Genomic DNA, 21,902 nt, shown 5'->3' with positions numbered 1-21,902 from the left:
TGTCAGTATTGCAAATATCTCATGCATTCTTTCTGGGAAATTTATTTTCCAGACCAATTCCTGGAGGTATTTGTTACTTTAAGATTTATTATCAATTATAGTAAAAGTATACAGCTAAACTGCATATAAAACTACTTAAACTATTGGTACAAATAGATGTTCTGAGTCCTCAAGTATGCGAAACATTCTGCAGAAACAAGTGTCTAAATGGTGGATACAGTGGTTCAGCCAATTTTCCAGGATGCAACCAGTTTTGCGATTGTAATTACTACTTTCCCCGACGACCACCACCATATTATTATTATTGATTAGGTTATGTCTAAAAACAGTAAAATAATAAAATAAACAATTAAGTAACCAGTCTAAAATATCCTTCACATAATTTTTACGCAGGCCAATTTTTTTAACTACGTCGTGAACACTTAATATACCCCACATTACAATTATAGTCGTCTGAATTATATATTTTGGCATCGACGACATCTTGGATTGGTCCAGTGTCAAATCTGGGAGAATTCCTCAGAAACCACAGTCTTGGCTTTTCATAGCTGTTGTCCTCAATTGACTCATATTCTCCTTCAAAGATTGGTCTTCCTTGCTTCAATTCATCTATTTCATAATTCTCTAAGCTCAGAAGAACCGGGTAGCCCAGAAATTTGCATATTTTTTCTCCCATCTCCATTGACCACAAATCAGTGCAGTATGGATGCCAAGATCCTTTCACCCGTACCAGTACGTACCCCTCCAGTCTTTTTTTACTCCTGTCCATAGAGAGATGCTCTAGAGAAGTGGAAACTGCTGTGCAGAACGCCTCGTCCAAGCCGTTGGAACAGTCTTTGATCGTGTCACACACCAAATTTTTATGGATGCATTCCGTTGGGAACGAAGATCTATTAGAAGAAACAACACAAACAATAACCATCTGTAGTTTCGCGGAAATTAAAACGCCTAGTCTCGAACCTTGAGTTACACACGAATGAGTCAGGCTGACACGGACACCCAAGCTGATCACTTCGATCGGGACATGTCGATTCTCCTAAATAAATTTAAAATCAGCATAAAATCACAATTAAATAACAAAATAAGTTGACGACGTCGTAAGACAATTTGCAAATGAATGCAACTAAACTTACCATTTGGATTGCATAGCGTTCCTGGAGCAGCCAGTTCCAAATAGTGCTTACAAGTGCATAAGTGCTCTTCAGGTTCGTCCGAAAAATCGTCATACCCACAATCATACGCTCCATCGCAGAAGGCCGAAATCTGATTGTAATTCATTTAATATTAGCGACACATCAATTTAATTTAATTTGAGATTTGTTTAAAACTTACAGGGACACAATTCCCTGTCATTTTGCACTTAAAATGACCCAATGGACAAGTTGCATTTGCATAACTTGCATAATCGTCTTCATTTTCGACATCATGCGATCGTAACAGCGTTTGATAATGGCGTTGACACCTGCGCTCATCCAAACCATCCGGACAGTGGGCTTTGATACAATAGAGCAGTTTTTCAGGTAAAAATAGCAAAACACAAAAATTTGTTTGACATGACAAACTCACCAATTCCGTCGCACACAAATTTATTCCCCACACAGTTTCCGACTGGACAACGAGTTCCTGTGCAGCCTGGAGATTTTATCACCGACGAAACAGGTCGACTAAGAAGCTGCATTGTTTCCGATGCTTCAGTTCCGTAAAATGGATTCTCCAGTTTCAACTTTCCGTCTTTGGTGCATTTGGCAACATTTTCAGCAGTGGCATATCCAAGCAAAAACCACGAGGACTGGTTTACCGTGCAATAAACAAAATACTCCGTGGAACGCTGCAATAAAAATTCTAAAGTAAGTTCCATATAAATTGGAATATTTAATTGCTGTCGCCATTATTTAGAGCAAAAACCTTGCACTTGTCGCCAGTAAATCTAAGACAGTGGTGATCAGACGCTTCACAAGCAGGATCGTACGTTACACTGCGATCATGCAATGTCCCGTTTATTAATTTCACGCGTACACAAGATGGGGTTTTTCCATCTTCTTTTAAACTGGCACTGGAAATGTACTTATTATTAGTTAATTGTTTAAAATATTTGAGAATTTAAGCAGTTTAATTCGTAAAATTTATACGTGGAGCATATTTGTGTCGTAAAATGGTCAGTGGTGAATGCATTTTCCAATCGAAGGAGAGAAAGGCCAGTCGACAGCCTGATCACGGAATTGATACGTTTCACCTGTTCCATCGTGCTGGTAACAACGCTGCTGGTCTTCAAGAAACCTGTCGTAGCTGAAAGATATTCCGTCGACGTTGATCTAGAACGTAAATAAAAAATTAATCCAATGCATAACGAACCATATACATATTTCACACGCATAATCGCAGATTATTCTACAGTGGCGTATTAGTACCGAACATTATCGTCAATGCATTTTGACGAAGCCAAAAGCCATTGTTTGTTCACAAGTGTTCCAGGACAGATGGGGTTGCCCTCCAACATGACCATGGCCACCCAAGGATAAGCCCCGGTCTGATCAGCCTTCGGAAAATTAGTGTTCGCCTTCAAGTACAACTTCCTCATTCCGCACGTCCTTTCCTCTCCACAAATTGCTTTCCCCTGTTGACATTTCGCATCAGAAGTCCCTCGTTTCTTTCTCGCTACGGCATTCGACTCATCAGCCATAGATCGGGCATTTCGAGTTAAAACTGGATCAGACGGACTATCAAAAATAACAATAAGTACTGCAACAAGCATTCCACAAATATTTATAAAAATAATTGGTAATTAATTTACATAAGTCCTAAAGTGGGACAGACACTTTCTCCAATTGAATTACCCAGGTCCTCCTTACACGCAATTCCCCACTTTGTTCCCGACTGGCGAGTAACAACATATCCAAATTGTAACCCCCTAGAAACCTTGTCTTCCAGAAATCCTTCATGGTCAGGCAGTTTCCCTCGTGATTTCATTAGTCGAACTTTGCATGAAAATGTATACATACATTTTAGTATGCAATAAATCTGTGATGCCAATATGTAAGAGGTCAGTAGGGCTGAAATGGCTTACCGCAGTCAATCTCATCTAAAATAATATAATTTTTGCAATAATAAAAAAAACTCTATATTGAATAATTTCATGGGCATAGGAGAACTACCTTCTCCAAATGGACAATCAACGGATGCATCGCACCATTTCGAGACACTGATACATAAATCAGATAAAGGACACTTGATTTTTCCACTGGTCCCATTGCAAGCTCTGCTCGAACAGTCCACTTCATCCGAACTAATTTTTGGTTAAAAGTGAAGCGCCCAAACCTTGTATTTCAAATAAGATCTAATTATAAATTAAATGAACTAACCCATCTGCACAATGATGCAATCCATCACAAACTAGGTGAGGATGAGAATTTTGCAAAATGCTTCCGCAGTCACAATGTTTCTCATCTGAAATATAACATACAACTTTGAATTCTAATATCCTAATTAATAAGTTATTAAATAGAACTAATCGCCATTTCTCACCAGTGTTATCCATGCAGTCAAAGTTCCCATCGCACTTCAATTCCAGCGGAATACAGCTTTGTGTCCTATTCATTTTCACTTATTAATTTCCAATTTGTTGGGCATTTGTAATTAATAAATTATTACGTTTTGCACTGAAATTCTGTGGGGCCACATAATTTGGCGGATCCATATTCGTGCGTGTGTTCTTCGGTAGCATGAGCAGTCCGTTTGATATCGTCGTAAGCTTCTTCATCAGCGTCGTCAGTGGAGGATGCTCGACTTCGGAACTGACAATTCATTTCGTCTTCAGCAGCAAGGCAGTTGACGTGTCCATCGCACATATATTTTGGAAATAGACATTCTCCCCCATCCCGGTCACATTTTGCATTGCATTCCTTAGGCAGCTTTGTTAGCTTCGAATTTCCTGTGAGACAGACCATGCATTGTTAAATTGTAGGCATACACAGATTCAGATTACGGTCTATTTACCAGCAATAACATTTTCTATCCAAGTCGTGTAAGCACTGACTCTGAAAATGGGTAATTAATACAGAAGTTGAAAAACATGGCATATATGACTTGCACATGATTTAATCAAATTGTTTGTGGACTACCGTGTGTAAACGCCGGCTTGATCAGGTCGGGCACCTGAAATTTATAACTATTTTATGAGTTACATGCTTAAAACCTTGTTTTTAATTTTCAGTTATATGACACCAATAATACAATAGCTTACATCCTCGTCCAAAACTGACAAGTCCGCTGACGATTAGACGCCCTTCGTCATTGCTGAAATTATAAAATAATTCACACCTTATTCACCGTTTGACCATATACAAAACATAGGGTGTGCCAAGTTACGTGCAAATCAGTGGTCCTAAAATAAAGAAAACTTAACTTAATTTACTAGACTAGAATGAAATCCATTAATTACAGCTTAAATAGATTTACTCACCACCAGAGTCGCCTTGACAAGCATCTTTTCCTCCTTCTAACACGCCTGCACAAATCTGCAGTCGTACACGAACGGCATTGATTAATCGACATGAACAGATAACATTTGTTAGAAATTTTTACCTGTAGATTATCTTTGGTAAATGTTTCCTACAAGAAATTGTGTGAAACAATATTTAAACAATAATTTGCTTCTCAATGGCACAAGTTTAGCTATTATTACCAAGCATTTTGGCAACACTGGAAGCTTGACCTCTTGCAAATGGTCAGCTGAGAACAATTAGAAAATTATCACAATAATTAGTTACGGAATTTAATGAACAAGTCCACAAAACTTACGACCAGTTCCATCCTCTGACAAGTCTCCCCAACCGATCACTGTACACTCGTGACCTGCCAATGGATCTTGACTCACATCAGTCGACAGGCAGGCCGTGGTCACCCACTTGGAAAAAAAGAATGGGACATCAACCTTCATAAGTCTGCGATTTCAAAAATTTTGCATTAATAAATTTGCAAATTAATAAGTTACTAAAATGCAGGAGTTATCTTATGAATGAGTACGCACGCAATGTCATTCATGAAAATCTTCGAGTCGTAACGTTCGTGAACATGAATTTCGGAAATGAAACGAGTCTGTTCCTTGGGTGAAAATGAGTGTCTCCGAAGCATTCCAACTTGTGCTTCAAATACGTACTTTTCAAATCCATGAGTACAATGGGCCGCCGTAAGGAGCTGATCAACAAATTATGATTCAATTAAATTGATCTCTTGAATTCTTGATGATGCATAGCAAATCGGCATTAAATTGTTACCCATTCTTTGTTAAGTATACTGCCTCCACAATGAAAAGTCCCGTTTCGATAAATTCCCACAATGAATGGCCAGTCTCCAAACTGCAAAAGAATTATAATATTTAGCAATTAGCAACAAATACTTTTACCTGAATGTGATACCTGGCTGTCATGTCCTCCAACAATTTTGGCCGTTAGTCCATGCACGTTGTATTCTATTGTAAACGATACCACTAAATGACAGACACTGACAAGTATATTAAAATCATGAATGACCATCTCATCCTGTTCTTTTTATTTACCTCTTCGATGCACGGAATGGTCAGAACCGAAGGTAAAACTGGTGTGCAGAATGTCGTTTATCGTCGGAACGAAGTGCTTGTCAAATTTCGTCACTGGCCAACCACACGCAGGTTCTGGGCAACTGATATGGTACAGTTTTCCTGAATTACACGATGTCGTAGAATTAAATTTCGATTCCTTGTCTTCAAGTTTGAGAATGTATGTAAGTCGCTCCACGCCTTCAAAGTCATGTGCATTTATTGTCTTTATTTTTGGGTCTCTGAAATTTCAGACCCAGTTTAATAAAAATCTCTAGCGTGTTAAGTCAGCAATAATCGTATTGTACTAAAATGCGTCACTTACTCATTCACGTTCCCTACGATAATGTCACATGTCTTTTTCGCATATTTTTTAACCAATTGGTGTTCAACGGAACCAGAAGACTTGCAAACTGTATGCCAATCATTTCCTATCCGCTTTTGAAGAATTCCAGAGCTAACAACGCCTCGTGTCTTAATCACATGGAGAACAAAATTAATATAAGATTTTGCATATAAAATTCCAAACTTGAACGAAGTATAGCATCAATACCTTGGGGTCTAAGGTAGAAACTCGGAAACATTCTTTCTCATCACTGTGAGTTGGAAAACAATCAATAATTCCTGGAAAAAATATGCCACCGTTTAAAACAGTGACGAAGTATTGACACATTTCAATTAATAATTTACCGTCACATCTTTGTGAAATTTTTATGCAATGGGAAGCAAGAGTTCTGCCGGTGGAGCAACTCATTTCATCCTCTTTGCAACCTTAATTACGATGAGTTAATTACGATAATTAGATAATTACGATATTACGATGAGTTAAATCAAGCTATTTGTGTAAATGAGTTGCAAAATTTACCTAAGCCACACCCTAGTTCATCTAAACGAGTAAAGAGGTTAGGCAAAATTATATATATTTCAATTTAACATAATCAAAAACAAAATTTACCTTCTCCGTTGGGACAATCTTCAAGGCCTAGAAAGATCATATTACATTCCAACTTTATGAATTTGTGCTTTTGCAAATCTGTTAAACAATTTCTTATGGACAGCATACCATCGCAGATTTTCTTGGATCCAACTCTATCCAAGCACGTACAATCAGTCTCATCTGAGGCGTCCCCACAATGAACGGTGCCTTTGAACAAGAGCAAAAGTTTATATGCAGACAATAAATACAAATTACCCTTTATTTTACCATCGCATTTGTGATGGCTTTTCACACAGGCCCCATCCGTACAGCGAAATCCACAATCTGTTTAAAATTAAAGTAAGGCACTAAATTATAATCAAAATCGAGTTACCGTTATCGACCTTACCAGATTGATGACGATGAGCAGAAAAATGACGCGCAGTTCTGTTCAATTGATAATCCTCTTGAGCATCCAAATTTATAGACTTTGATGCTTCTAGCAAACTGCTAGCCAAACTTTTCGGGTGCCCACTTTCACAAAAGATAAAACTGAATTTTAATAAGAAAATTAACTTTATTAGCAGACCTGAATTTCTTGCCATGTTAATACATCGACAGGAAGTCGGATTTTCTTTACGATGTATATGTTAGCGATAAGACTTCACAGTTACAATGCCACGTTATAAGATAAATTGCAGAAGAGCATATTTCATTATGAGAACCCAATGTTTATGAAATAATACAGAAGGACTAAACATTAGTATTTTGTGCATGAATTTGGAATGAGAGTCACCAGTTAGCTGACTAAATGGAATTTGCTAACTTTACAATCTCAAGTCACATTTTTTAGCTCGATAAGGGTTGTGATGGGTCATCGCATAAAAGCTCTGCAAAATGTGTCAACTTAATTTTTGTCTCACTTGCAAAATGAGAATCAAACTTGTGTCGGAATTTATGGAGGTCGTTGCTGTAAAATGACTCAATAATGCACGAGAAAAGTTATTCTTACTCACAATTATTTTATTTCTTCATACAATAAAATAGCAAACAATTTTTTACAGGAAGGAAGAGCATTAATTGTACACACTACAGCATACTTTTAATAGGAATGACATGGCACGAAACACATCTGGTTGTCTGTGATATTTAGTTTTGTAATATAAATTATCGATTCTGATTGTGCAGATGACTCGCTTCGATTACAAGGAAAATACTAATCACAACTAATAGTCTAAATATTCTCTTCAACGGTTAGCTTAGTATGGTACAAGTTAAAGGCCTTTTCTGGTGTTTATTTTGCATCCTGCTTGCACAGACGGATTATCTAACTCACACTAAGAATTTCACTATTACATAAATAGCAACAGTAATTAAATGGAAATTGTAACTAGAACCTTTTTGGAATACACTATAGTTTTTGACATTAGAACTTATAAATAAAATTACGATTGGCTTGAATTTATATCACGTACAGAACTTAACTTGGGCAATTGGTACAAATTGTAGCGTTAGTCGTAGTAGGGTTACAATTTAGTGGCACTTGTTTTTTGATGATATTTTGACGTATGTATGTAGACTTAATAAATTACTGATTAGCAAGATGTCATCTGAATATAAATAAAAAATAAATATCAATAATACGAAAACTTTTTATGCGTAAATTCAAGTAACTGGAACTACACTTACAACAATTAAATGTCCATTTTTCTTAGCGATTGCCGTAATATCAGTATCGCTTTTCTTGATTTCAATAATCCCTTGTTTTCCTCCATTCAAGTGGTGTTGAACCCTTTTATAAAACCGTCAGATTAGTAAACAATTATTATTACATAATAATTTCTACTAAATAACTTACTCTCCAGGAGGTACAATAGTTAACAGTGACTTGTTCTGGGCAGCGGTATCGATTATCTTGGTCACTGCTTCAATCACGTGGGGGCAATTAACAATCAAGTCCCCCTAATCATTAAAATAGCATTTGAATTACAATTTCACAATGAAGTTAATTTTTTACAAATGAGTTGATCTAGTCAATTAGTCACCTTCAGTTGTTTATTTTCTGGGGGAGTTCGGAAAACAAGAAGACCATCTCCCATATTGGTTATGGTAATTCCTTTCAGCTCGTTCAGAAATATTTTATGTTTAAGCTTCATGTCCTTTGCATCATGTAAATAAACGGCTGCATTTGACACAGTTAATATACGTTCCCGTGGTTTATACCCATGTCGATCGTACTTGGTGACTGCTGTGCAGTACTAAAAGTGACAACGTAATAGTTTCAAACTCATGGGAAGTGACGTATAAAATGCAGAGCATTGTGTTATGAGTTTCTTACAACAAGACGCTCGCCACTGTTCTTTATATTCGTTTCAATCATCCCGATCCGATTTCGAACATCGTCTGGGCGACAATCGACGAAGTAATTTCGCACAGACGCCTCGTACGTGGCCTTTTTTCCTAAATTAAGGATAAAATGGTTAAATACCCAGAATTATTTGGTAATTTTTAACTGCCTATTTTGTCTAATTGATACCTTTAAATAGTTCATGTGCCAGGTATTTCATTTCTAACTGTCGCTTCCGTTCGGCACTCAATCCTCGAACATACTTGCGCACAATTTGTCTTCGATGCATTTTACAAAGGAGCGTTGATGCCTTTGCGAAATAAATCAATTAAGTATAGCACAACCTTTGTCATGTATGTAACTTTGTAATATAATTCTTACAGCTCGTGCTGCTGGAGGGCTATCTGGCCATAGACGATCGTGTCGCAAAATTACATTGGGAAGAGATTGGCTCAATTTCATCAAGAAACGGTATCTCACAAATTGTAAAAATTTAGCGTTGGCTTCACATGGATCAGCATTTCTGGCCATGAATCCCTTAATGAAACTGGAAAAGTTATAAATAAAGTAGAATACAAAAATTGTAACAAAATTGCACGAAATAAAGAAATGAAATTGATATTGAGTCCTTACTCTCTGACCACATTTGAAGCCCATTTTCGTTTCTTGAATTGACGAACTGCAAGAAATCTCTTAATGTACTTTTGTACAAAGATGACCTGGAATCGCATTCTCAAATACTCCTTGCGTTGTCGTCGTCCCCTCCAGATTGCCTTAATTTTGGACACCAGTTGCTTCTTCCTCTCCTGGAATGCGTCCTCAATTGCAAACAATGTCTGAGCATGTCGAATGAAAATCTTGGTTCTGTAAAGAAAATTGTACTGATACTTAGTTTAAAATTCATGAATTTATCAAATTTATCTACATACGCAATGTAAAAGCCTAAATACATAATGCATTACAGAACGAACTTTGATAGCAAATTATTTTCTCACCTCTGGCCAAATATTGACCTTCAATTCACACAATGTAGCAAGCACACATAAAATAATTATTTTAGATAGATGATGACTAACACATCATAATTACTGAGACACATAAAACACCAAAAACCGCATGTATTGGACCAGATCAAATTTGATTTTAATTGAGCAATTTATCAAGATTCCAACATTAAAAGCATTCCATCCAGGCAAATCCGTATATACTCAAGAACCCCAAAATGTGTAGAACCCAACCAATTACTTATGTTTAAAAAAGTTCTACTTACTTTCCCATGCGGAAATGATCCTGGTTGTAGCCCAAGTGTTTCATTATGATTTCAACCCCACGTTCCGCAGGTCCATCATAGTGTGGCCAGGTTTGTGGGCACAAACTTTTATAGCGAAGAAGGAATGTTTCATATGGTCTTCGATAAGCAAATCCAGCTCTGCGGACGCGAAGATTTTCCATCAGTCCCAAATACTTCACTTGATGACCAACAATTTCCAAATCGAAGACGCCTATGTGCATCAAAATAGTAGATTAAATCAACATGTAAGCTTGTAACATAATACACAAGCAAATTAAGCACCAGTAATTTACAAGACTTACCGGCTTTCTTGAAATCATTGGGTTTAATGCACCTAATGTACGACGGTTCTTTGGACATTAAGATTTCCATGAGTTGGTTCAAGCTAGTCTTAAACTGTGTTGCTGCCGTCGCTGGTCGCTTTTTTTGATTTAATTCGCTAGCAGGGAAAATTGTCTGTAACAAAGAATTAGCGGAGTGTAAAATAACAAAATAAGAATTCTCCCAGTCTTCTTCTGTCTACTTTCAGACAATAAAATACGGTTGAAAGAATTAAAATAATAAAAAAACACCATTAATCCAAATTCGAAAATAAAAAAATCGATGATTTTCATGTTATCAATGGAAATGAAATTGCATAGTACCTCAAGGGCAAATTTTTAATATTCAACATGGTCTGTAGAATTTAGTAAGTAGTGTACACATATTTTTGGGCCTCTTCCAAAAAACATTTAATTTTTACTTGAGCGTGACATGATCTTGTGATTGCATCAAATTACAGGGAAACAAAGCTCATCAACTTTGTACCTTTCCTTTTAAAAAAGCGATGCAAATGCAAGCACTATGTAGGCAGAGATATACGTGGTAGAGAATAACCACACAGCTTTGGGTGAGGAGTGGGTGGTTATCAGTGCTTCAATTATCGTCATCATTCAAAATATGAATAGGTAACGGAGACAAAATACACTCAACATCTCATTTCCCATTTCGCCAGATCAGAAAACTTATCTCCATCAGCAACTGGCCTACTATCCATTAATAAATATTGTTGGAAACATCATCATCAATCAACACGGAATGCAAACAGAATACTACACTAGACAAAGTTTCCCTATCTCAACTTTCAGACGTGCATGTATAACAACTCAGATACAGATACAACAGTTTACCTGATGCTTATTTCTACATGCATATCTCTCATCGCTCCCAACTTCCCAATAATAATATTCCGTTTGCATCACCATCAAATGAGCTTGGTTGAATTTATTCACCAGTTTACCAGTTGTGCAAGCAAATCGATATGTAATCCGTATCACATTGGCAGCACTTATAAAGCCCAACTTACTCTCTATTGTGTGATGATGAGATGGAGTGTGAGACCGCTTCAAAAAAATGTTAATGACCATGACTCGAATTTGGCTTTGATAAAAATGCACTTTGGAGATAACCAGTGAATATACGTGGGTTAATTTGTGGCGTAAAATCATTCAGCGTCAACATCACCTCACCTGCAAAATCTTTTGCTTCGATGTCGTCATTGCTTCACGCAAGTCCCTGAAGAGAAGGTCGTTATTTTTGTCAAGGAATCCATGAACTTTGTACGTAACCTCTCCAGCATAATGTAAAAGTCGGAATTCCTGTTTCGTACCACAATATATGAATCTTACACATTTTTGTTAGTTGATGCATTTTAAGTAGATTAGCGATAATGTTTTTTTTTACATCGCGAGTGAGTGATTTCCTGACGGATGTATTCGCTAGTTTGTGACTTAAGTAATGAGGATGAGTGGATAGGCTTCGGTCCATTTTTTCCAGCATGGTGAAATCCGTGGGATCGCCTGATAAATATAAAAAGTAAGATATTATTGATCTGTTCAAGAGTATCATTATTTTCACCGTGCACAGAAATTGTGAGTCGGTATCATATTACCTGGTCGGAGACATTCTTCATCCATCAGGGCGATGATGCCTTTGTGTTTTTCCTCGACCAAGTCGCAAATAACTTTGTTGTTGAAATAGTCCACGTCTTCCCATTGGATTCCCTCTTTGCGGTACTCCTCCTGTTCGGACTTTAGAGTCAGTTCAATAAAGAGCTGCTGTAGTTTTTCGTTGCAGTAGTTGATACAAAACTGCTCAAAACTAGAATTATAATCAAGTCAGAAAACATTAGTTACGGATTGAAGGTTGCAAACTCATTTGTTAAATCAACGACTAGCACAAACCTGTTCTTTTCGAAGATTTCGAACCCATAAATATCCAAGATACCCATGAGCGTCTTCTTGCCGTCGTAATCAGGTTCAAGGGATTGATTCAGCTTGGTCACGAGCCACGTAAATAACCGATCATAGACAGCCTTCGCCAGTGCATCACGAGCATACATGCATTGTTCGTAGGTAAGAGGAGACGTGACAAATTCACCCCGAGCCTCGATAGTTCGGTGCAAAAAAGCTTTGCTCAGCTTGTCAGGGGAACATCCCAGCAGCTTGAAAGGAACAAATAAATATATTTCATTTATTTTAAAACACATTTATGGCCAGGAAGATGGAGCATCACCAAAGACACATAAAACTAAGGCACGAGCCACAACATAATACGTATAAATGAAAAGTAAGGAAAAGCTCTTGGTGGAGAGATCCATGAAAATTTGGAGAAGGGTGCTTAATGAGCCAAGCCCATCCAGATTTCATGAAGTGAAGGCTTGTTGTATGACTTGCAGCAGTACGTCGTTGTGAATATCTACATTTTGTTCTCCCTACACGCACATTACGATTTTAAGGTCTGTTTTTATGCAACTCTGCTTGGTCACAGATGATTTTCATTACTATCGCCACTCTGAATATATAAGGTTCTGTGTACATCTTTACACTTGATGCTGTCACATGTACGCCAATACCAAAGAATAAATATAAATAACCAACCTGAGCTACGATTTTCACAATGTCGTGACTTAGAACTTTGGCATAATTCCCTTCATGCTTGAAGTCAATCTGGCCAAGGTGCAATATGGCAGCAATTATTTGAAAGATCTCTTCCTGATCGTCCTCACCAAATCCGACCGTGTTCATGGCATCTCTCACCACTTGGTACTGTTTTGCATCGTCCTGTCCGGGGGTGCGCACTTCGCCCTAGTTTATAAAACATTAAATGCTGTTAAGTTTACATAAGCTCGTAGCAGAATTAAGCCGTTCCGAGCTCAATTACCTGATTCAAGTAGTGGTACTTTACTGGACTCCTTTGGAGTTTCAATTTCGTCAAAGTGGACTCATCAACTCCGGCAAGCATTTGATAAAAAATATGAAAATTTCTGTCCCCTTTTGCTTGATAGATCACCCTGGACTTTTCTAAAAGGTAGTTGATGATATGACCTCCCACTGGTGATCCCTACGTGACAAAATTTGAACATTATTACTCAAATCACAGCCCTAAACAAAACGACAATGTTTACTCCGTGGGTCATGTGAACATTAAAATGGAGTGAAGAAATTACTGAATATTTTTATTGCAGGAAGTAAGTTGTAAAACTAATACTGTTAACTTTAAAGTTTACTAAGCAATTGAGTGACCAGTAAAATGAGGGCATTGAAAAAAATAAAAAAAATAGACTCCAGAATAACCACTCCATAAAGTCAAGATAACCGCCCATAAGAAAAATAAAGAATGTCCAACTACGTATAATTTCCCTGCTCATTGTGTCAAAACATAACGATAACATAAAGGAAGGAAGGATAACGAGGACCATACAAATGATGCAAACCTACTCGGAAATCAAACTCAATGTCCATATATTTTCCGAATCGACTGGAATTATCGTTTCGATTAGTCTGAGCATTTCCAAAAGCTTCCAGAACTGGGTTGGATTGCAATAGTTTTTCCTTCGTTGTTTCCACCGACGCGATGTGTTTGGATGCTGCTGCGATGTACCGTAAAATCCATTTCGAAGCCTCCGTTTTTCCACTGCCCGACTCACCTGGATAAGTAAAAAGATTGATTTTGTGATTTCAACAATCTGACAGTCTCAACACTAATTTTGAGATTTTTCTGATATTAAATGCAGTTGATATATTGCAAGTCATGCATATTAACTCCGTCTCATTACTGTGTAGGTACATACACACGGTAATGTAATAATAACGACGTACTCGATATCAAGAACCTCACATAATAAATAAATACATCATCATCATCATCCAATCATCATTACTTTGAATGAATTAAGTGGTCCCCACACACTTTGAATCGTCAAAGAAAGAGAGAAATTGTGTCTCAAGCAAATTCATTCATTCATTCACTCCACTCGGTTCTAAACATTTAGTCCAGACACGAGACAGACAGTGGAAATTATAGCCTTACTGTGCCAAATCTGAGGAAACATCTCAGTTTTAGCACATGCCATCAATTATAGTACGACCTCATGTGTGAACTCTTCTCTACTAAATCTACCTCAAAATATCTTAATTGGATCGGACATAGCAGAGATTTATGATGGACCAAAAATTCACAACATTTAGTTTTACGTCATCAATGTTACTTTTAGCATGGCTCAAAGGGTTGCTACGCTGAAGGTGAGGTTACTACGACTACCAGCATTACTACGGAGGCTATTTGGACACTTGGTTTTGTTTGTACATTTGTAGGAGCATCTTGAGCGAAGTAATATTATGATGATGATGATGAGAAGAAGAGAATTCACGTACGCAAGGAGCAGGTGCATGACGTGCAGAGATACAGTGAATGAGATAAATGAGATATCAAAGATTTGAAATTTATTACCAGAAATCAAAATGCACTGATCTCTGTTTTCCTCGCGAAGCTGCTTGTAAGCATTGTCCGTCAGTCCATATCTGTAAAAAAATAATAACCACACCACATATCAACGACGGGGAATATGATAACATACTCGTAAATACACGGATCATACATAAAATGGTACTGAACACAACGCACTGGCATAAATTCTTGTTAAGTTAATTAATTTAACGTTTTTTTTGATCATGTACTGTACACCCGTGACGCTAATGAGACGCGTTTATTATTAATTTTTCATTGCACAAATTAGCAGAAAATACCGGTTCCACACGGATTGGAATGCAGACAGAAAGAGGTATTAAAAATATACCCACCTATTGTTACATCATCAGCTAAAAAGGAACAAATCACTTCTATGACCGTCACCTTCGCCAATTCATATAAAACTTGACGTTAAACTAAACTTTAGTGTAACTATATTCCCAGTCGCTTAGTAGTATGCACACACATGTATGTACTCGGTTCGTCTGCAATTATTGTCATTTTATATTTTCACAGCTATTACAATTTAAAGTGGTTCATAATTCTACCAAGCTGACAGATGTTACTCTTGTTTTTTGTTCTCAAACACAGGTACATTTAATGAACATTGGTGGAACTGCAAAAATACAAACACTATCGTTCCATGTTGTCGCAGTCACATTTATTGACAGACCAGAGTTGTAAATATAAATTACGCACAGTTAAGAACGTGTTAAGTGTATGCATGTGCACTCAACGTCACATATCATAAAACGGCATGGAAATAGGATTGGATTAGAATATTACTGCCAGCGCGTAGGAGCAATGAATTTTTGTAATTTTCAAGGTACAAAAATAAAGACCAGACTTACACGTGAGGCGCAACTTCGATGAAATTGACGTTATAATACTTCTTCTCATAGTCCAGTCCATATATGGGAAGGTTTCTGTAGGGATTTACAGAAATGAGAACTGGACCGATGTATGTCTGCAATGTAGAAAAAAGAGAATTACATTAATAAATTATACATGAAAATGACGTTAAGCTGTAATTAATTATTTATATAAAGGACTTCAGGTGGATCATCATAGTTAATTGATGCATACAAGGAGTGATATAATTACTGATATAACTACACAAATTAACTTTTAACTACACAAATGCAATGCAATTTATCAAGCAAGATATGGGATTAAATGTTACATGCAAAATCCTTGGTAAATGTTCGCACATTGTCCTAAATAATAATATCGCCATACATAGTGGACAGGTAAACGAAAATATGTGTTATTCTCATAAATTCAATTATGCTACATAGTGAAAGTCAGAACTGCCTACATACATTATCATATCAATTAAGCACCTGTCAGTTAATGTAGGTTTTTTTTACTAACGATTCCTTGTTAGCAACTTTCAGCATTATTTATTTGTATAGCAGATGGACATAAGTGATGGAATTTAAAGCACACATTTTATTCTTTCTAATTTAAATTTGGCATAAAAACGTTAAATTATGCTCTCAGAATTAAACTGATTTCACATTGATACGAAACTTTATCAATATTTCTCCTTCAAGAAAACGAGGCAATGACAATCTTAAATCTATTCATAGCAATTTAAATATTCACGATCGAATTGGATTAATCTTGCTGAAGCCAAATCGATGCGATGCGATGCAACCACGACTCGGTTTACGAGCAACAACAGGAGTTGAATTAAGTCTGCATTGTAGTTTATCCTTGCATCAAGTAATCGACATGAATTTGACGTAATCGGCTCAGCAGACTATGAGGAGCAAGAGAGAACCCTCCCTTCCTGTAAGTTGTCACTTTTGATCTCATCTGAAGACAATGATTATGCTCCAACCGTTCCCAGCCCACTGATTGTTTGCCATTCATATTTAAAAAAGAGAATTGGGATTGGGTGGGATTTGGATCGCATTTCTGATCTAAAAGAAAGTGTATGTCGATTGACAGAAATGGAGACACAGCGCAGGTTGCAGTCTTGCAGTTTTTGAAACGGCATAAATTTAGAACGATTGGATAATATTACAGTGGAAATCACAAACCTTGACGAATGCGTATAATTTAAAAAAGTATAAATACTCCGCTTATATTATTATGGCTAAATAATAGGTGGCTTTTTATTAGCTTTGGAAGATGCAATTAATGCTACTCATTGTAAGGAATGAACATTTTGTAATTAAAAACTCTGGGAAATAGATATTGAATAACAACGTTATGTTCTTGCGATATCGTAATTGATATCAGTCATGCATTTCCTACAATTAATATTATCTCATCTCAACATATGTACATACCTTTGACATTTTAAAACCCATGCATCAATAAACCTTGCTAAAATCCTGTCAATTATAAATCAACAAGAGGAAAGCCTGCAGATATTTCTCGTCCGTCATTCATAGTCTTTATCTAAAATGTGTTTCGTTGATACATACACAGCGAAAAATCCGGTATGTCAGGCAAAGCAGGGTTTTATTCAGACGGCAGGTCATTCAGTACACATTTTAATATTCTATGCAAGTATATTTTACAAGAGATGATATGTCAGATTGATGCATGACATTAAACGGCATATTTTATATTTTACGAAATTCTCAAAGAGTTGCCCAAAGCCTGGGAGGAGGAAGAGGAGGAGACGACGAGACGATATTACAGAGCCATTTGGTTATTGCTTCAGGTATGTCGATGTTGATAACAAGGCCGAGATAATCGAACTGACGCTGATAATAAATTTCAATCTTTTTCTCTATTCCCATTGTTCTAATCTGAGCTGAATTTCATGATAACAGTCAGCCAGCCAGCCAGCCAGCAGGAGGTACAGGACGTATTACAACAACATTATCACAAGCGCCATGCTAAAGGTAACTGTGTTGTCGGGTGGACAATTAAGCAATTAATTATACCAATAGGTTAACTGTACATTAGGAAAGGACAGACCTACAAATACTAGAATAATGTTGATAAAATAACTCGAATTACCAAGTGATGACGCTCAGAAAAAAAGCCGGGTTGCAATAAATATGTAGGCTCAGGCAAGAACGAAATATTTTTGTTCAGTAATAAATACCAAGAGTGTAATAACATGTTCTCATGATTCCTGTCCAAATTGACGTATAATTACAATACGAATACATGACTATTTGCAAAACATCATGCAAATTATGAGGATGTGAGAAGGTGAGGGAGATTGGGTGGTCTCGAACTACAATTAACACCACCACGAACTGCAACTACCTCACATTTCATATTATTACATTTATTTATCAGAATCAGATCAGTCAAGTGAGACGGGATTTGATGCACCAACATCACCACTACCAGACTAAAGTCGATGATGGTGTGGTGATATGGTTTTAAATGCTCGCAAATTTATGAGACTTTGCAACTTGTCAATGCTGTTGACAAGAACTAATTTGAATTCTCTGCTAACGAACTGAGTTCCATGCTATCTTTCAGTGACGATAAAACTCAACGGCTAGGTTTTTGTGCTGACTTTATCTATCTGATTACTTGCTAGTCCGACCCGGCACTTCACAATTCACAGTTCATGAAGGTTGCCACACTCCGCGTGATATTTCAAGGACCGAGCCGAAATAGCTGCTTGCATATGGACCTCTTTTTTGCACGATTATGATCAAGTTTCTCGACCTTATACTTATCGGTCTATTTAAACAATATTATTATGACGAGAATCATTAAGAGTATAAAGTAGCAAAAGAAGTAAACAGTGCCGGCGACATTGATAACCCTTTCAACACTGAACAAAATCTTCAAGATGTGAACATGTACGAGGTTTGAAACTCCAGATCCATTAAGTGCTAATATCATACAATTAGCTCTATAGCATGCAATTTATTAGTATGGCAGTGAGCGAGCATAAAGTTCTCTTTCATATACAAAACCAGTTCTCTTGACCACAACTTAATACGTACGTTTACTTCTTCCTGCATGATCAAGATCGCACTGAAAGAGTAAATAATACAAAAGTTACCGTCAAAATTTCTCCACGTATCGTGAATACCCTAAAAACCGGCTTATCCTGTCCCGTGTCCCATCATCTGTTTGCATACACTACCAAATTGCCTATGTGTAACCTCCAGTAATAGACAAGGAGGCAAATATGTCCCTGCATGCATATTTTTCTCCTCTCTCCGTGCTGCATTCCAATGCACCTTTAAACCGGCCGGAAAAATTCTCCAAGATAACAAATGACCTTGACACCTGTTTCGCTTGCCCTTATGGTCAAAAACTGCAGCGTCAGCTTGATGACACCACCACCGCCCACCTTTCCTTCACTTGTTTCATTACATTCTAAACATCACACATGCTCGTTAAACAGCAACTTATTGTGTTCATTCATGAGTTCCCCTCCAGTATGAGATGCGCTGTATTAACTATTAGCGAATAATAATCAATTTATCTTAGACTTACATAAATCAGGTCTCCTCTGAAGCGCTTCCTCAGATTTTCAATAAAAGCAGCCGTGTCGTTCGGATCGTCCAAAAGAACGGCGTCAGAAACGCCAACGGCGTCCCTGTCCTCCAACGCATTCTCCATCATTTTGAACAACGAGAATAACACTTGACTGGTAGTATAATTAGTAAAAGTTTGGATATATTTTTGGGGAGAGTAAGAATTTCACCCAGCCAAAACTACGTTTTCCACCACTTGACCTCTCCTTCCTTGAGGAGTCTCTGATCTGTCTGGCACTGATGAATCTCGCAACTTTGACAGTTGACCACAACCTCGACCACTGGCGAATAAGAAGTCTGGTCAGAGTTAACTTAGTTTGAGACCTGGTGTCTGGGAACGTCAATACGAAACTGAAAGTGTTTCATGCATGCGATGGAATCGGTCTCGAAAATCTGCTGTCAAAACCATCACTTCATCTCTCCTTCAACCCACGACTACATGTTCCTTTCTTGTTTGTTGTATGTGCTGGATGGGATTGGAGGAGGTGGAAAAATATCTATGTAGGACTCTCCAAACACTGCGGGTTTCCACTAAAATCATTAAAAGAACAAATATCCAGATTTAGAATCGCATCTCGACTCGCCTAATAACCTGCAACATTGGATGGATATGGATGCCCCAAGTTGCTCGTTAGTTACCTGCCCTCACATGCACCACATTTTTGACACATTGAATGCAAATGTATGTATGTAATCGCACCATTTGATTTGGCATAAGTGATAAATAATAATCTTCACACGGATTCCTTTCTGTTCAATTGATCATCATGATCGCAGTATTTATCTCTCTCCAAAGTTGGGAAAAGTGAAACTATTGAGAGGAAATCATGCAGATTCAGAGGTAATTATTCTGTTAGTTTCAGATGGCTTCGAGTCTGTACTTTGTTACATTGCACATTTTTCGATTTCCAGTTCCAAATGTATGACACTTTTCTTTACTGGCTCAAGAAGAATTCGAATTAAATCAGGGAAGGATATACAAATTATTTGGAAATGAGGCCATATATGGTTTTTGTACTGGTGGTGTTCTCATTTCATCATCTCATCTCTTCAATTTCTGCCATACATGTATTTATTCCAACTACAGGAGCTAGATAAATAAATACGACACAGATAGGGGAAAAAACCTTGAAAACCGTTCAATATTAATCCAGAGGTTGCTATTCAATCAATCACCCACTCACCTACTGGGACTAAATAAGCGTTATCTAAAACCGGCTAAAATAGTTGGCTAAATAACGGTGAACGCTTTGGAAGACAACTCTACGCATAGAATTCTCACTTATTTGAACAGTTTTTGTCGTCATCATGCCTGGACTGAAATTTGAACTGGGATGGAACTTTAATTGGGAAGATGATTAGATAACGCAACTTGAAAATGACACGTTCATTAAAGCGTTCATGGTTCGATTGCTTAACTGTTGTAGCACAATGCAATGCCATGTCACCAGGTTTCACCAGGTACAAAATTAGGATCCGACTGATGGAAAATTATTCCTGATGATGACATCTCCTTCGCTATTGGTAATAAATTGATTTAATTTCTCAAATTGTTTAGAACTGAGGATTTTTTAATTCTATGCAGTTTTACGACATTTTTGTATGCATCAGACAATTTCAAGCTGGAAAATTTTCTGACTTTCCTCAATGCATATGTACTTAATGGAATCCTACTTTGCAAGCAGGATGTGTCGATATCATGATGTTTTAGTTCCTTTTGAACACATCCTTATCTTTATTCAATGCCACTTTGATAAGCGTTCAACGAATTTCCTAACCTTTTGTTCCAACTTTTAGCTTTAAAATATTTGCTGATTACTTGTCCATATCAAGTCAGTTTGCTGCTCAGGTAATGTGCAACTCTACTCGTGTCAATTCATTCTCACACAATCGCCTCACAATTCACTTCACCACACTTTAAAACGGCAGAAAGGATAATACAACGAGTAACAGGACTTGCATAATAATACTTTAGGATGAATTTACCTTATTTAAACACACAAACACAGTTAGCACTCATCAAATTTTGTTAATGACGGGCCTTGCACTTACTTTCGAATAATTTATTCCATCACTAAAACTTCCAGCATAAGAGTTTGTGTTACTTGCTTTATGTGACAATCTCTACCTTTTGACCCATCGAATCACGCTGCATTTTTGCAGTTTATAACACGAACTCGTATATACATAAATATGATTTATTATGTTTTTAAGAATCGCTGAAAAATCGTCAGTATAATTTCAAGGGATTACATATCAGTTCAGGTTATGTAATGCAATTTCCGTTCTTTCACTCGCTGCATCGTACGTCAAGGAAGGCAAAAGAGCTATTTCTACTAGCTATGGGATGAGATGATGCTCCTCATCGCCAAACAAAGGCTCAAGATGAACTGACGGGTTTGGGCAAATTCTCTTGATTCTTATTCTGTAGAACAAGAACTGCAGTAACCCACGTCTGTCTCGAAAAAGGTGTACGATGTAAACGATGAATAGTGCTAAATTGTAGACTTTTA

The 21,902-nt window shown here is 37.2% G+C and overlaps 2 protein-coding genes across 4 annotated transcripts; both read right to left on the bottom strand.

Annotated features, from left to right (window-relative positions):
• Positions 1 to 67: 67 nt before the first annotated feature.
• Positions 68 to 7,209, bottom strand: LOC110850965 (serine protease nudel). The gene is made up of 34 exons (XM_035852789.1): positions 6,898 to 7,209; positions 6,777 to 6,833; positions 6,636 to 6,716; positions 6,528 to 6,554; positions 6,438 to 6,458; positions 6,263 to 6,343; positions 6,126 to 6,196; positions 5,898 to 6,046; positions 5,555 to 5,814; positions 5,415 to 5,467; positions 5,274 to 5,354; positions 5,027 to 5,193; positions 4,798 to 4,940; positions 4,682 to 4,728; positions 4,582 to 4,608; positions 4,460 to 4,514; positions 4,366 to 4,381; positions 4,241 to 4,293; positions 4,119 to 4,152; positions 3,994 to 4,034; positions 3,649 to 3,928; positions 3,523 to 3,587; positions 3,360 to 3,444; positions 3,153 to 3,283; positions 3,065 to 3,079; positions 2,792 to 2,975; positions 2,409 to 2,717; positions 2,130 to 2,312; positions 1,906 to 2,053; positions 1,567 to 1,828; positions 1,333 to 1,493; positions 1,134 to 1,263; positions 961 to 1,036; positions 68 to 890 (listed from the first exon to the last, which is right to left on the bottom strand). Exons 1-34 carry the CDS (start codon positions 7,091 to 7,093, stop codon positions 404 to 406), a joined length of 4,176 nt encoding a protein of 1,391 aa, XP_035708682.1. The 5' UTR covers positions 7,094 to 7,209; the 3' UTR covers positions 68 to 403.
• A 281-nt stretch (positions 7,210 to 7,490) lies between these two features.
• On the bottom strand, positions 7,491 to 21,754 carry LOC110851187 (unconventional myosin IC). 3 transcript variants are annotated; one of them, XM_022098854.2, is made up of 21 exons: positions 21,168 to 21,754; positions 19,349 to 19,920; positions 15,766 to 15,881; positions 14,897 to 14,967; positions 13,885 to 14,093; positions 13,328 to 13,507; positions 13,045 to 13,251; positions 12,349 to 12,608; positions 12,057 to 12,265; positions 11,849 to 11,964; positions 11,635 to 11,763; positions 10,429 to 10,582; positions 10,106 to 10,337; positions 9,469 to 9,699; positions 9,217 to 9,382; positions 9,025 to 9,145; positions 8,827 to 8,948; positions 8,534 to 8,746; positions 8,347 to 8,450; positions 8,178 to 8,280; positions 7,491 to 8,098 (listed from the first exon to the last, which is right to left on the bottom strand). In XM_022098854.2, exons 2-21 carry the CDS (start codon positions 19,475 to 19,477, stop codon positions 8,084 to 8,086), a joined length of 3,087 nt encoding a protein of 1,028 aa, XP_021954546.1. In that variant the 5' UTR covers positions 19,478 to 19,920; positions 21,168 to 21,754; the 3' UTR covers positions 7,491 to 8,083. The 3 variants fall into 3 exon arrangements, with proteins under 3 accessions (XP_021954546.1, XP_035708832.1, XP_035708833.1); XM_035852939.1 differs by having other exon boundaries at positions 21,376 to 21,754; XM_035852940.1 differs by lacking the exon at positions 21,168 to 21,754 and having other exon boundaries at positions 19,349 to 19,948.
• Positions 21,755 to 21,902: the final 148 nt, after the last annotated feature.

Source organism: Folsomia candida, unplaced genomic scaffold (assembly GCF_002217175.1).
Source record: "Folsomia candida strain VU population unplaced genomic scaffold, ASM221717v1 Fcan01_Sc006, whole genome shotgun sequence".
NCBI lineage: Eukaryota > Metazoa > Arthropoda > Collembola > Entomobryomorpha > Isotomidae > Folsomia > Folsomia candida.
Note: the sequence above shows the minus strand (reverse complement) of the source record. Positions and strands in the feature narration are given on the sequence as shown.